General features: G+C 50.8%; 1 protein-coding gene across 1 annotated transcript in view; it reads right to left on the bottom strand.

The window, feature by feature from the left end:
- PLEKHO1 (pleckstrin homology domain containing, family O member 1) overlaps window positions 1-5,937 on the bottom strand; it is a 19,783-nt gene extending 13,846 nt beyond the window's left edge. The window contains exons 1-2 of the mRNA XM_009331585.1: window positions 5,644-5,937; window positions 4,646-4,792 (exon numbers count right to left, since the gene is read on the bottom strand). Coding sequence (XP_009329860.1) covers window positions 4,646-4,792; window positions 5,644-5,673 — 177 coding nt within the window. The 5' untranslated portion in view covers window positions 5,674-5,937. The remainder of the gene's footprint in view (window positions 1-4,645; window positions 4,793-5,643) is intronic.
- Between the last annotated feature and the right edge of the window lie 6,921 nt (window positions 5,938-12,858).

The raw sequence follows: 12,858 nt of genomic DNA, 5'->3' as shown, positions 1-12,858 counted from the left end.
AGCAGGAATCAATGTGGATATTGATGGGATTTTGGTAGTCTGACTCTGCCTGTGGGAGTTAGCCTTTTGGAAACCTATCCGTTCAGCCCTTCCAGATATCAGACCGGTGCTCAGCTCTGAGCAGTTTTACTGCTCCGCGTTGTCTTCGTGCAACATCATTACCTGCCCTGAGCTGACAACCTTCCCAAGAGATCCCACAGTGTGTGACATACAATTCCCCCTTCCTAGGCACCTTGTGCCTTAGGGAGATGAGTATTATTAGACCTGCTTTCCAGATGGAGAAATTCAGGCAAAAGTAAATAAATGTCTGGTTTGAATTCATTTAGTGAGTGCGTGGCAGAACTGAGGATAGCATCCAGGACTCCTGGTATTTAACCCCTTCTTCTGCCGTGCTCTGAGCTGACAAGGAGAGGCCAGGAGTCCTGCTTTACCCGCTAAACAGCCTGCCTTCTGTTCTAGAGCAGCCACTGAGCTTAAGAGGAGCTGACAAGAAACACCAAGGTTAAGATGAGAGTTAACTCGTAAGCTCCATCCACCATATCCATGTTGTTCCAATGGCTTTGATGGAGCAAAAATAATTTATAGCAGAGGAGTACTTTGATCTTTTGCAGAAACAGACAATTGAGTCTCCTCTCCCATCACTGCAGAAATTGGGCTGAGATTCAACCTGTCTAGTGGCCATTTCCACTAGAATTTTCTATTCATGTCTCCTCAGGGTCTCCACTATTTAATTCTCTCTCTGGCTGCATCCAGTGCCTGCCCCATCAGCCACACCAGCAGTGGCAGGCATTCACAAGTGGAGAGGCCTTTCTCCAGAGCAGTGAAGAGCCTCTCACACAACTCATCAGCACAACCCAGCAGTGGCTCCATTTTCTCCACTGGGCATAATCTAGTGTGTGAAAAAAACAAAAGAGGCTCCGTCCTGTTCTGCTTGACAAATCCCAATTTATTAAGCTATTTGCGGGAGCTGCAGGCACCTGCTGCCAGGAAAGCGAGTGTGCACAGGGAGCCTCATGCTCCGGGAGCAGAGCTCTGAAACACGCGTTAAGACCTGCGGACAGGAGGGAGTGCTGGCTACGGGCCCCCTCAGGGCAGATCTCAGATCTCGCTGGTATGTGAAGGCCTGGCTTTGCTAAGGAATAAAGGTCCAGTCAGTACAAAAAACCTGCGCTGTGTGTTAAAAGACCCGTCTGTCTTTGAACAGAAAGTCTTGGAAACACGCAAGCGACAGGCAGCCACACCAAACGCATGCCCTCTGTCCATGCACGCACACACAAGCGTGCTCACCCAGACAGGCGGTGCAGTGTACCACGTGCCAGGTGGCTGGAGCCACCTCGTATATTGAGATTCCCGGAGATGCCGGACCCAGTGACACAGGCGTATTCTTCAATTCCGCAGGCACACAGAGTCACTTCAGTGCACATGCAGGCAGCCAGATGTTACCTCTGTAACCACATTTCTACACAACCACAGATTCTTCCATATAAAGACATAGGCAGTCACCACTGCATGTTATTTATGGTCTTTCACACACACATTCATATACGTAGAGCCACAGTGCTGCCTCAGTTGCACATGCATTAGTTTTTTTCCCCGTAAAGAAATACACGCACGCTCCCTGAAACAAACACAAGTGCTCCTTGTTCAGAACTAGCACCCGCGTGGCCCCTTAGACAGCCTCGTCCCTCTTCTGGGCTCAGAGCACACAGATACTTGAGCGGTAGCTACCTAGACGTATTTGGGAGGGAGGGGTGGACAGACAGACATCTTCTTCCTGCATATCTTCACTGGTTTTGATTCCTGTATGAATACAATCTCTCTTGCGCAGGCTTTCCTGCTCCTTAGCCAAGTAGAGCCTTTGCTGTCCGTTTATTCTCCAGGTTTCAAACAGTTGGGGTACCAGAGAGAGACATAACCACCCACCTGGCAGCGCTGGGTGTCCGGGACATCCCAGTGGTACTGCAGCCAGTGGCAGTCCAGCTGGTGACTTCAGGGTGGCCAGGATTTTGGAAAACACTCTTGTTTTCCCAGGCAAGATCCAGAGTATTTCCCATCAAAGGGAGGGTTCGCACATTGCTTAAAGGAGTGTATTGTGCCACACAGCATGGCTTTGCTGTCCCGGACAGCCGCTGTGCAGGTCTGGGCTGCAGAGGGAGGGTCTAGGAGGATCCTCCAAACGGGGCAGCCCTGGAGCAGTTTGCTAGCGTGGAGCCCAGCCGCTTGGCTGGCCTCCCCTGCGAGCACTCCCCCGTTAGGAGTGCAGGCACCACAGTGTATCTGTAATGGGTACTTCCAGAGGCTGCCCAGGGCTTATGTGTGCTGAATAGCTCTCTGGAAGTGCCCTTTCCCTCTCCCTAGCAAAGGTTCTCTGAGGAGGTTCTAAGCTCAGGCAGAACGCATCTGGGCTGCAGCCCGTGAGCTCAGGCAGTCAGCGCAGCCTGGGCGGCAGTCAGGCCTCCTGTCCCGCCTGCAGAGACCCTGCGGTTACAGTCCCAGCTGCCTTGTTCTGCCTTTGCTTCTCCCTCTACCCACCCATATGACTCCTTCCCCCACTGAATGATGGCTTGGTGAGAGGGACCCTGAAAAGTTCCTGTGTCTGTCTCTAAGTCCCCCTAAAACCACATACACAACCTCAGGTGTGAATTTCAGTATTATTCAGTCCCATCGCTGATACTGCACCTTCATGCCTGCTTGAAGGACCGTACAGCGTCCTGCTAACACTGTTAAGCATCTGCCCAGCCTGCAGTGAATTTACCATTACAGAGCTGCCTAGTCCAGCCTATTCCCAATCCCTTCCCAGCAGTTCCAACTGTATTGGCACAGCTGATGCAGTCTGATCCGAGCAAGCAGCTCCCCTATCATTTGGACTTGGTCATGGTTACTTCTCTTCCGGGTCCCGGCTAAAAAAGTACAAGCTCCAGTTCGATCCCCATTAACCAGGCATAAGCATATGTTTCTGCTCAAGCACGTGCTTCAGTGCCGCCTTGAATTGGGACCCCAGTACAGAAGAACCATTGACCCAGACTGGTAGAACACGAGGCGGCAGGTAAAATCCTTGCAGCCATGTAATCTGTCTGTGTAGCAGTTTCTAAACGCTGATCTGTGGCCCCAGAGGTATGTGAGCTGCTTGTAAGAGTCATGCAAGACAAGCAGGCCTGCTGTTGAGAAATACACGCTATACAGTCTGCGCTACTACTGGAAAATTTGGAAGGACCACAAATCAACGGAGATTTGTACCACTCGCTGTGTACCTCTCGCATCCATCTTTCCATCTAACTTTTCCCATCCATAAATGTATCTCTAGATTCACCATGGGTTTAGTGTCTCATTACCACTAGTGCTGTCTACAGTCTCTAATCTTTCTCTTATTATGTCTCTTTACCTGAGCATTTCTAAGGCACCGAACCCCCAGCCTGCAGACAACATTTATTCCCCACACCCGTGTCTCTCTCTGGTTCTGGAGCAACCAAGAGATCAATGGGAGTGAGCTGCGAAATGCCAACACATAGCTCAGCGCGACCTGGGCTTTCGGTCCACTTTTAGGCTATTTCTGTGTTCTAATAACCCCTGATCCATCTGCACTTTGCCATGCCCCGTGATTCAGTTAGCCTCTAAATTGAATTATGCTTGGCGCTCTGGACCCTCTTATCCCTCCAGATCCTAAACTGATAAAGCTGGGCCAGGTAGCCGTGCATCTGAACAACAGACCGCCCTGCAATGCCCGTCAGAGAGTAACCTCCACTTACGGGAGGAAACCCACCGAGACCCAGACCCAGATCCGTATTTTTACCCCAAATGCCCTGTCCTAACACCAGCCTGACTCCAGGCAGCCCCTGTGCCTCTTCTTGTGGGCCCAACCCTCACTAGTGTTTTTAAAGAGTAGGCAGAGGGAGGAGTGCTGTTGCCTGGGGATTTCTTCCTGATGAATTTATCAAGACAAAATCTAAGGGGGCAGGCTGTGCAAGGACAGCCGGATCGCAGCCTGCCAGAGCCTGCAACGCTCAGCCTGATGGTCACATCCAATTAAGTCTAATGTAAACACTACATTAAACCCCAGACCCCAGCCAATGTTGAGCGGAGACAAGGGGGAGGAGAGGGGGCACATTTTTCAACAAGGTGTTGAATCCGTGGTTAAATTTCCCTGTCATCCTCTTGTGGTGTGGTTCAGGGGGAAAAAAAATACAGGAGATAAGGGACCTGTAAATGGCTCGATTCCAGTGGGGAGACCACAGTTATTTCCAAATAGAGCAGTGCAGCAGCTGGGAGCAAGACCACTGTCGAACTTAATGACAGAGGACAGGCACAGAAGGAAGCTGGCATTGCCGTTTCGCCGCGGCGGAAAGAAGGATGAGGGTTTTAACTCTCGCTAAGTGAATCCTTTCATGTGTCCAGTGCTGGGAAAATGTCTTCCAGCCAGAGCTGTCTGGGAGAGTCGCTGTTGGAGCTGTCACACCAACCCAGGCCGGGTTTCTCCGGTGCCGACTCGGGGAGAAGTCCCCGAGAAACCTCCTGAACCCAGGCTGGCGATGGAGGGGCGATGGCTGGGCAGGGGCGCTGGGGAAAGGCTGGGGCTGCTCGGCGTGTGCTTTTCATATGCAAAGGGGAGGAAAGGGGGGATGGGAAAGGAAAATGAAACCGATCCTACCTCCTTCTCTGAGATGTAAAGCTGATCTCCCTTCAAAACCACATAACGGTTTTTCCAGATTTCCCTAAAAATGCCTTTCCCGCAAAATTTCCGCACCCAGCCGACCTTCTCTGGCTGCACAGATTGCTGGTTTCCATCCTGTTGCCCCTAACACAAAGAGAGAGGGAAGAAAATGGGGGGAAATGGTATTATTCTTGGGTTTACACTCCTCTTCTCCCCCCCTCCCTCTTTGCCCAACTTTCGCCTCCCCCTCCTCCCGGCCCCTCTCTCCACCGAAGCTGGGACCGAGGTACTTTGCTTGATTCACTCTACATAGATTTTTCTGCTGCAGACATGAAGCAACAACAATAATACCGAGGGGATGATGCAAAAATCGCAGGCAGGGTTTCACTCTGTGCATTATATAAGAAAGGCTGTTATGTTATATTCGCCTCACACAATGTGCATTTGCCATTGGAAAGAGGAACAGGAGGGTGTTGGGGAGAATTTAAACTAGCTGATTTTTTTACTACAGTGAAAATTGCATTTTTGAGCCGTTTATGAACAATTAATCCTAGAGGCGAAATCTATGTGTGGGTTTATATTTAAGATTTCTTCATAGACAGCTATAAGGTCTCTGGGCACAGCAGGCACACGCATACGGCACAGAGCAGAGAGCGAGCGACAGATAGATGGTGTCTCTCTATTTTATCGTTTCCTTGTGATCAAAAATGAAAACTGCCTGCCTACATCGCTCCGCACTAAACGGCGAATAGTATCTCCTGGCGAATTCAAGAGGAAGGAGAGGCACTGGGCAGTAGGAGAGAAGGAGAGACGGGTGCTGGGTTTGGTTTTGTTTTGATCTGGTTGGGGTGGGTTTTTTTTTTTTTGCAAGGCAAGGGCGGGGGGAGCAGAGGCAAAGCGAACAACTGGAAATCAAGAGACAAGCCCCCCTCCCCAAAACATCCGGGAGCCTCCCCCACCCCACCGTGCCCCAAAGAAGAAGCGATTCGACTCACCCTTTTTGCAGAATTATTTTTTTTCATCATTCCTTGGTGTGCTGCACTGGAGGGAGATTGGGGGGGGGATCAGAGAGGGGCTCCCGGCGGCCTCCTCTTGGGGAGAGCGTGGCTGGGAAATACACAGGGTACCTCCTCTTACTCCCTCTCTGTCTTCACCCTTTGTAGATCACAGACGCTCTCTAGTTACATTAAGACCAGCCCGCCTCTGTAATACATCCTTAGCCATACAGACACAGCATCCCCCCCCACCAACCGGCACCACCACCACCATCACTGAGCTCTCGTGGGCTTGCACTGGGCTGGCCTGGGCTCCCGAGCTCCATCTATAGCCGTGCGCGTATGACGTCTGGGGTTCACAATAAAGGGCGAATCGCAGCCCACGAGGGTTTTTCTTCTTTGTTTCTGACTCACTCGCTGATGTGACTGTCCGGATGTGTGTGTGGCTGGATGTGAGAGTGTCGAGGCTGGGGTCAGCGGGGGGGGGGGCAGGGGGAGGCAGTGATGTGTGTCCCCCCCCCCCCGTGTCCGAGCCACATTCCCGGCTGTGTCACAGGTCACTGCAAAACTTCCTGGGAGACAGAAAAGCAGCCAGGTGGCAGTGGGAGGGTTTTCTGCCAAGAAAGTGGCTGAGTGTTTAGAAGTATAAACAAAAGCACTCTGCAGAGAGGAGCGAGGAGATTCCCTGGGGAGGGGGCCAGGGGAGAAGGGATCGCTTCCTAGCGCTGAGGGTCTGGTAGCAGGGACTTAAACTGCAAAAAGACAGCGTGATTCAGAGCACAGCTTCCCAAAAGTGAGGAGATGCTTAAAAATACCCTTTTTGTGCTTATTTGGTCTCCCACCTGTATGTCCTGCAAATCCAGGACTATCCGAGTGTGGGAGTGAGGTCACAGACTAGGTTTGTAGCTTAAAGAGATGTGTAAAAAAGAGATAAAAACAGAGAAAAGAGGAAATAGTTCTGTTCAAAACTAGATAGATAAGGAGAAGGGAAGAGATTGATCAGTCATTGATCAATTGATCAGTTGTATGCGTTACAGTGAAAACCTTCCATCTGATCCTTAGTCTGGCACACGCCCACACTACCCATTGTAGACTGTATTTTAACCCAAGTACTTTGGAATTAATGCGTCGAGAATACTGATGATGTACTTGTGCTGCTAACATCTTTTAAAACATATGCTGGAAGCACAAGCAGTGGTTGAGCACTTGGATTAGAGAGTATTTTCAGAGTTTTTGTGAGTGGGGGGCTGGCGGGTTTGTATCTTTTCTTTTTCAAGTGTTGGCATTTCTGTAGTGCTGTCCCGTTTGTGTCGTGAGCTGAATACCTGGGACAGTGTAACAAGCTACTGTCTAAAACAAATCAACCCTCTAAGATGCTCAGAGCAGGGATTGCCTTTTCCTTCTGTGCCTGTGCAGCCCTGTAATCCGTGGGGCCCAGAACTGGGAACTGCCATCTCCGTGCCTCAGTTTTCCCTTTTATACCATGAGGATAATTGTTTTTTGGACAATTACAGTGTGGAGTTAAGAAGTGGCTGAATGCTTTAGTATTGCTTCCCTTATTCTCTTCAGTAAACTCAGCGGTGTCAGGTGCTGGTCTGTTCTGCTTGAGAGGCACTGGCTTAGGTGGGTACGGCATAGCTTCTTCCTGCGGAGTGGGGAAGAACCACAGTGATGGCACGTGTCCAGTGAGAGCTGCAGAGGCCCAACAGCGTCACCTACCCTGGACGGCTGGATTACGGCATGTGGGCAAAGCTGGAGAAGAGGGTGAGGTGTGATGGCAGAGGGACGGAGATGAGTCACGCTCGCTGTAGCAAAAGTTGACTGTCTAAAGCCCCTGGTGCAGTTTGCAGGGTCTCTTACTGCCCGATGGAGTGTGCCAATTTATTTAATAACATTTTGCCTCCCAACTGGACTTGTTATTCTACACGTCCTGTTTTCAGTGGCCAGGTCCTACGGAGCACCCCAGAGGTGGCTGCAGGCCAATGCCAGATGGCACGATGCTGGTAGCAGTGGGAGAGCTTTGTCATGCCCTTTGAATCAAGACTCATGTTGGTCAGGGCCCACTCTCTCCCCAGATGGCCTCCTTGCAGGACTGTCAGGACAGCCCGGCACTCACAGTTACGTGCTATTTTCACCAGTCTAACTCAGATCTCTGATACTCTGAGCACAGTTTGTTTTGGGATTGTGTTTGGGGTTTTATCAAGGGATTTACGTGCCAAAAGACTTACCGTTAGGTGCCTCATGGGAATTTTAAAAGTGGATGGAGAAGATGCCTCACACCCACTGAAACCCCATTTAAGAGTCTATATCGTACCTTAGCTGTACACTTCCCGCAGCCATATGCCAAGTCACTGGTGTGAGATTCCCCGTTATCACACACGGATATTTAAACCAATACACAGCATCCGGAAGTTTGCCACAGGCAGGATTTTGGCTGTCACTTAAGTTGCCTTTACTAAAGCAGCCTCCTGCCATCGTCGCGACACGGTGTGTACCCACAATGTGGTCTGATGGCACAAAACTTGTTTTCATCCAGTTGCACGTTGCCAGCGGGGAGCCCTGGGTGGTGGAACGTGGTCTGGGTGCCGGCAGCGCGCAGAGGAGATGCCACCTTTGGAGGAATGGCTGCCTGAGCGACAGTCGGGCTGATGCTGCCGGCATGCTTTGCGTTATTGTTCTGGCTCTGGCGTGCCTTCTCCGGGCACATCTTGCAGAGATCAAAGGAAAGGGCAGTGGGTCACTCCTACTGGTTTCTTCTGATCCTAACAAACTCTTGTTCGGTGGTTCCCAATAAACAGCCCTTCCCACTCCCCCATCAGCAGGTAATCAATTTATCCAGGCAGTGTAAAAGGGGCTTTGAAAAAAATATAAAAAGCGTTTGACATCATAAATCTCTGTGGCACTTCTAAGTCTGTTCTGGTCCTGGGGGGAGTGTGCAGGGCTCCTTGCTGGAAGGGGCCATCCCTTTCTCACACGAACCACAAAGACGAGGAAATGCAAGGGCCAAGCAGCCCTGGGGGTGGCCAAGGAGGGTCTTCAGCCACTTGGGAGCCCTCCAGGCGACGGCCTGGATTTCCGTGGGCGCTGATGGCCCTTTGCACTGCTTACCCAGCAGAGCTGGGCTCTCATGCCATGCAAATGAACATCCCTGGCCGTTGTGCCTCGTGCCAGGGAGGTCACCTTGATAAAGGCGGCCAGATAAAGCACCTGCACACATGTCCCAAGGAGGAGGAATTTAGCTCAAGTTGAAACCCTCGGGCTGTTTTGGAAAACACAAGGGGCGTAGCTGGTTGAACAAGCCTGCAGGCAGTAATACAACAGTGACTCACGTTTGTAAAGGATGTGACCAGTGAATGGTCTGGAAACATCAACAATTTATGTGGAAGGAAGGGAGGTAGGAGGGAGTCCAGCTCCAATTTCCGTGCTTGAAACAGGCGGTCACACTCCCAGCGGTGGAACTGACCCCCGGACATTGCTCACACTGGATTTACTGGGCTGGGAAAGGTGGCTGGGAGGGATGGAGGTGGTTGTGGCCTCCCTGAGCCACGTTTGCACCGGTGTGGCACGTGAAGTTGTCTGGATGGCTGTGCAGCTCCCCCACCCCATCCCCGTCCCCATCCCAGCTGCGGCAAGCCCCGATTGTCCTGTGATTTGCATTCATGGTTACCACAGCAAATATGGCCCTGTGCCCACAGACGCAAACGGCCCCAATGAAATCAGTGGATCCCACATACCGGAATAGCTAATGGAAGAATTTAGTCTTTTATTAGCTGCTAATTAACTCAGTCCATAGTTTAACAACCTTTGTGTAGACTGTATTCTGGGATGATTTATTTTCCCAGTTTGTATTTTCAGTAGTGATGTACTTTTTATTGTAGTTGCAGGATATATGAAAAGTACCTAATAAATAACACTGCAGGAAAAAGCAATTTGTGGCCCAGAGCTGGGAGCAACCACCTGGCCGTGAGCAGGAAAGATGGAACCAGAAATGTTTAGATTATAATGTTACAAAACTACGGCGATCGCTTCTTTAGTACCTTCTTGCGGTAGCTCTGAAGAGTCCATGTCAGGACGTGATTTTCCTGTTGTGAGCGTCGCCAAGCGACTTCGGTCCTGGTGCTCGGTGCTGTACATTTGGAGGTGCAGCACAATATTTCCAACAGCCCCTGCCGTGCTCCAGGACCCCTCCGTGCTACACAAACTGACCCAAAGTCTCCACCTTTTGCTTTGTAAGGCTGTAGTCTGAAAAACTGGTGCCACAAAGGCCCTCCGTGCTACTCCGCTGGCGCAAAGGGCTTTGAATCTGGGCACAAGGAGACTCTTGCAGCGGCAGGGGAATGCGGGAGGGTCTCCATAGAAGTGTGGATCGGGGTTGCGGGTGCAGGAACGTTCCTCCGTGCACCTACTGGCATAAAGGACTGTAAGCAGGGGAGGCAGTGGGGACAGTGGGAGCCCTGGGTCAGTGCACCATCCTTTGCAGAGGGGGATGCGAGCCTGGGGCTGAGTTCCCATGCCACGTTTCACTCGCAGCTATCTTTTCTCTAAGGGAGCAGGGAACAGGGAACAATGGACTTGCAGGGAATTGCTAATATCACGGCTTTGAATTTTGTTACATGGAGCACAAAAATATCATTGTTTTTAAAAGAGGCGGGAGGGTGTAAGCGGGAGGGAAAGGACCTTGAAAATGTGGGCAAAATGAAAAGGGAACCTCTCTCTAAAGTTATGTTTATGTCCTCCTGCTTTCTGTCCTCAAACATCCTATTTGCTCTGTTCAGCCCAGATGTTGCAGTTTTGCTCCCCTATGATGTGTTGATTCATAATAAACAGTTACCAAAATATCTTCTTGCTGGAAAAGCAGAACAACAAACACTCTCAGTTTATTTATGTATTTAACACCCCCCCGCATAATTTTGCCTCTGGATATCAAGTGTGAAACTGCTGCTTAGGAGATGAATTGAGTTTAATTAGGACGTGTTTTTCCTTGTCTCTGAAGATAATTACAGCACTATTGTCTGGGAGAGGGGTCTGCTTGATGGGAGAATTTACCCCTCTGGAAAAGACCAGGCCAGGGGACTGCCTAAGTTTCCTTTAAGTGCCGTGACTCAGCTCTCCTCTCTTCTTTACAACTCTTTCAGGGTCTGGTGGCTCAAGTTGGCAGCAAGATCTGAGTCGCCTGCTGTAGAGTAACTCAAGGCTCTGCCCCATTCCCAACAACTTAAAATTTACTGTATGGGGCAGGGAGAGGGTGGGAAAGACAGGAGAGAGAGAGGCTCCTGTCCAGAGAAGCACTCAACAGGGGTGTAATTCTGAGCAGGTCAGGCTGTGTCCATGTCCTGGTGATATACCTTAAATCCTACAGGGGCTTCCAGCAGGGCAGAACCAGAATCGGAGCCAGAGCTGGAGCTGGATCCAGAGCTGGAACTTATCTCTGGCCCATGGCCTGCAAGAGGAGATCTTAGACCTTCACACAGTTTGAGCCAAGCTCAGCTGCAGATCAGGTTGGCTTAGGCTAGACATGAGCTAGGGTGTAGGCAAACAAATTTGGGCCACTGGGAACTTGGGGTCAAGGGCAAGTTTGAAGTTGAGCTAAGACAACAGTAATAAGACTTAGTGGAAGGGCCAGGAGTAGACTCAAGATCTCCAGAGATGCAGCTCTGTCCACTCCTGGCGTAGTATTTCCCATGTGAAGGTAAACTCTGCTGAGACGCGGCACCTTTGTACCAGCCTAACTTCACAGTACATTCAAGACTGTCCCAGTATAGGTCTAACCAGTATAAACCTCCTGCTAAACGATTGCGCCTACTGCATTCCTACCTGATGGCCATTCTCTGTGACTCTCCTTTCACTGGTGCTTTGAAGCAGTTGCAAATTTAGCATCCCCTCTCCCTTGACCTTGCAGCACTGCTGATCTGATGTTAAATAGCCTCCAAGTAACAGAGAAACAGGCCTTTATTTCCCCTGCAGGTTATATTAGTTATAGACAGGTTTGGAAGTTTGGGTTTGTTTGGTTTTTTTCCTTAAATGGAGTGCCTCATCTATATGTTCCTGCTGCAATGTGTTTTCCCTTTCTGCCTTGACTTTCCTCCCAGAGGTCCAGTTTTATTTAACATCTCTAATTTAATGATGTGGAAGGGGGAGGAAACCAGCCTGCTAATGAAATTTGCAGAGAGCTAACAAACTGGCCAGCTCTGCAAACACTGCTCAAGACTGAAAAGACAACACAGGAGGGGGAGGTCAGGAACCGGAGTGGGATATAGGGTGGGCCTTGGCCTGGGAAATTGCAGGCTAATGATCCCAGGGCAGAAAGGGTCTGTGGGGTGTGGTAAGATGGTAAACATGGTAGACTCCAACCTGCTAAGGGTGGAGTTCGCCCAGAGCTTCACACCTTGTGCAGGGCTAGCTCTTCCTGCAGTGCAGGGGCAAAAGAGGTAGCAGCATTCACCGGAGCTAAAACATTAGCAGAGAGGGGAGGAGAGAAACCAACACAACATCTGCCTGGCTCTGTCAGCCAGCACACAGCCTGAAAAACGTGCATCTTGACAGGGTTTTTATGCCCTGACTTACCCCTCTGGGATTGCTCCAGCAACCCTGCCTCTGTGGAGAGTTTCAGCAGAGTGAAGAAGCCCCCGGGCCACACCGATGCCGACTTGGGACACGAGCCAGGTTCTCTCCTTGGTGCTGTGTCCTCACCCCCACTCCCAGTGGGACACAGGTCCACAGCACGGGGAGCCGCGTCTCTGCAGATCCTCACCACGTCCCTCAGGCACGGCTTGCACGATCTGGCTGGAGGGATCTGCTCCTTGCCCGACGATGGCTGTGTGCTTTTCCAACATGAAGAAGGGCTGTCAGGACACCTGCGGCAGAGTCCCTGAGGGACACCGCTAGCCAGGCTTGGCTGGCCCCCTCGCCACTACAGGGCTTTGCTCTCTCCCGCTTTGCTCCACATCAACAGGACTTATTTGTGATGCTAAGATAATTCCCAGGGATTTCAAAGCTTATTTCATTTGATCTGGCTTGTTAATTCCCAAGTCAATCGCTGATTAAAGGCCACGTGTCAGAGATCTGGAAACTCACTTGCAGGTTTCTCAGCGGGACCCTTCGTGTAACCGTGGGGATTGCAGGGTCCCAGCATCCACGGCTGCCGCCGCTCGACATGGTTATGCTGAGGGTGGCAGGCTGCCGTCAGCTGTGTAGGAAAGAGCAGGCCAGGGAGGC

This window comes from Pygoscelis adeliae, unplaced genomic scaffold, assembly GCF_000699105.1.
Source record: "Pygoscelis adeliae isolate BGI_AS28 unplaced genomic scaffold, ASM69910v1 Scaffold919, whole genome shotgun sequence".
NCBI classification, from domain to species: domain Eukaryota; kingdom Metazoa; phylum Chordata; class Aves; order Sphenisciformes; family Spheniscidae; genus Pygoscelis; species Pygoscelis adeliae.
This window is presented reverse-complemented; position numbering and strand designations above follow the sequence as displayed.